The following is a 1,578-nucleotide window of genomic DNA, read 5'->3' as shown; positions in this document are numbered from 1 at the left end:
ACCCTGGCTGAGGGCTCCGAGCCCCCTTGCACAATCACTGTGGGGCCTGACCCCTATTGCACGCTCGCTGAGGGCTCTGAGCCCCCTTGCACGCTCGCTGTGGGGCCTGACCCCTATTGCACGCTCGCTGAGGGCTCTGAGCCCCGTTGCACACTTGCTGTGTGCTCCGCGCCCCGTTGCACACTCACTGTGAGCTCAAAGCCCCCTTGCATGCTTGCTGCAGGCTCTGAGCCCCCTTGCACACTTACTGTGGGGTCTGACCCCTATTGCACGCTCGTGGTGAGCTCTGAGCCCCCTTGCACGCACGCTGCAGGCTCCGAGCCCCGTTGCACAATCACTGCAGGCTCTGAGCCCCCTTGCATACTCGCTGTGGGGCCTGACCCCTATTGCACGCTCATCATGCAGTCTGAGCCCCCCGTTGCACACTCACTGTGAGCTCAAAGCCCCGTTGCATGCTTGCTGCGGGCTCCGAGCCCCCTTGCACGCTCGCTGTGGGGCCTGACCCCTATTGCACGCTCGCTGAGGGCTCTGAGCCCCCTTGCATACTCGCTGTGGGGCCTGACCCCTATTGCACGCTCGCTGAGGGCTCTGAGCCCCGTTGCACACTTGCTGTGTGCTCCGAGCCCCGTTGCACACTCACTGTGAGCTCAAAGCCCCCTTGCATGCTTGCTGCGGGCTCCGAGCCCCCTTGCACGCTCACTGTGGGCTCTGACCCCTATTGCACGCTCGCTGTGGGCTCTGAGCCCCCTTGCACACTCACTGTGGGGTCTGACCCCTATTGCACGCTCATCATGCAGTCTGAGCCCCCCGTTGCACACTCACTGTGAGCTCAAAGCCCCCTTGCATGCTTGCTGCGGGCTCCGAGCCCCCTTGCACGCTCACTGTGAGACCCCCCTTGCACGCTCGCTGTGGGCTCTGAGCCCCCTTGCACACTCACTGTGGGGTCTGACCCCTATTGCACACTCATCATGCAGTCTGAGCCCCCCGTTGCACGCTCACTGTGAGCTCAAAGCCCCATTGCATGCTTGCTGCGGGCTCCGAGCCCCCTTGCACGCTCACTGTGGGCTCTGACCCCTATTGCACGCTCGCTGTGGGCTCTGAGCCCCCTTGCACACTCACTGTGGGGTCTGACCCCTATTGCACGCTCATCATGCAGTCTGAGCCCCCCGTTGCACACTCACTGTGAGCTCAAAGCCCCCTTGCATGCTTGCTGCGGGCTCTGAGCCCCCTTGCACGCTCACTGTGGGCTCTGACCCCTATTGCACGCTCGCTGTGGGCTCTGAGCCCCCTTGCACACTCACTGTGGGGTCTGACCCCTATTGCACGCTCATCATGCAGTCTGAGCCCCCCGTTGCACACTCACTGTGAGCTCAAAGCCCCCTTGCATGCTTGCTGCGGGCTCCGAGCCCCCTTGCACGCTCACTGTGGGCTCTGACCCCTATTGCACGCTCGCTGTGGGCTCTGAGCCCCCTTGCACACTCACTGTGGGGTCTGACCCCTATTGCACGCTCATCATGCAGTCTGAGCCCCCCGTTGCACACTCACTGTGAGCTCAAAGCCCCCTTGCATGCTTGCTGC

General features: G+C 63.2%; 1 protein-coding gene across 1 annotated transcript in view; it reads right to left on the bottom strand.

Annotated features, from left to right (window-relative positions):
* Positions 1-1,569, bottom strand: part of LOC104123310 (intercellular adhesion molecule 5-like) — a 12,924-nt gene extending 11,355 nt beyond the window's left edge. The window contains exon 1 of the mRNA XM_035891158.1: positions 1,546-1,569. Coding sequence (XP_035747051.1) covers positions 1,546-1,569 — 24 coding nt within the window. The remainder of the gene's footprint in view (positions 1-1,545) is intronic.
* Positions 1,570-1,578: the final 9 nt, after the last annotated feature.

Source organism: Egretta garzetta, unplaced genomic scaffold (genome assembly GCF_000687185.1).
Source record: "Egretta garzetta isolate BGI_Z169 unplaced genomic scaffold, ASM68718v1 scaffold1123, whole genome shotgun sequence".
NCBI lineage: Eukaryota > Metazoa > Chordata > Aves > Pelecaniformes > Ardeidae > Egretta > Egretta garzetta.
The sequence above is the reverse complement of the archived record's forward strand: the minus strand, read 5'-3'. Positions and strand labels throughout refer to the sequence as shown.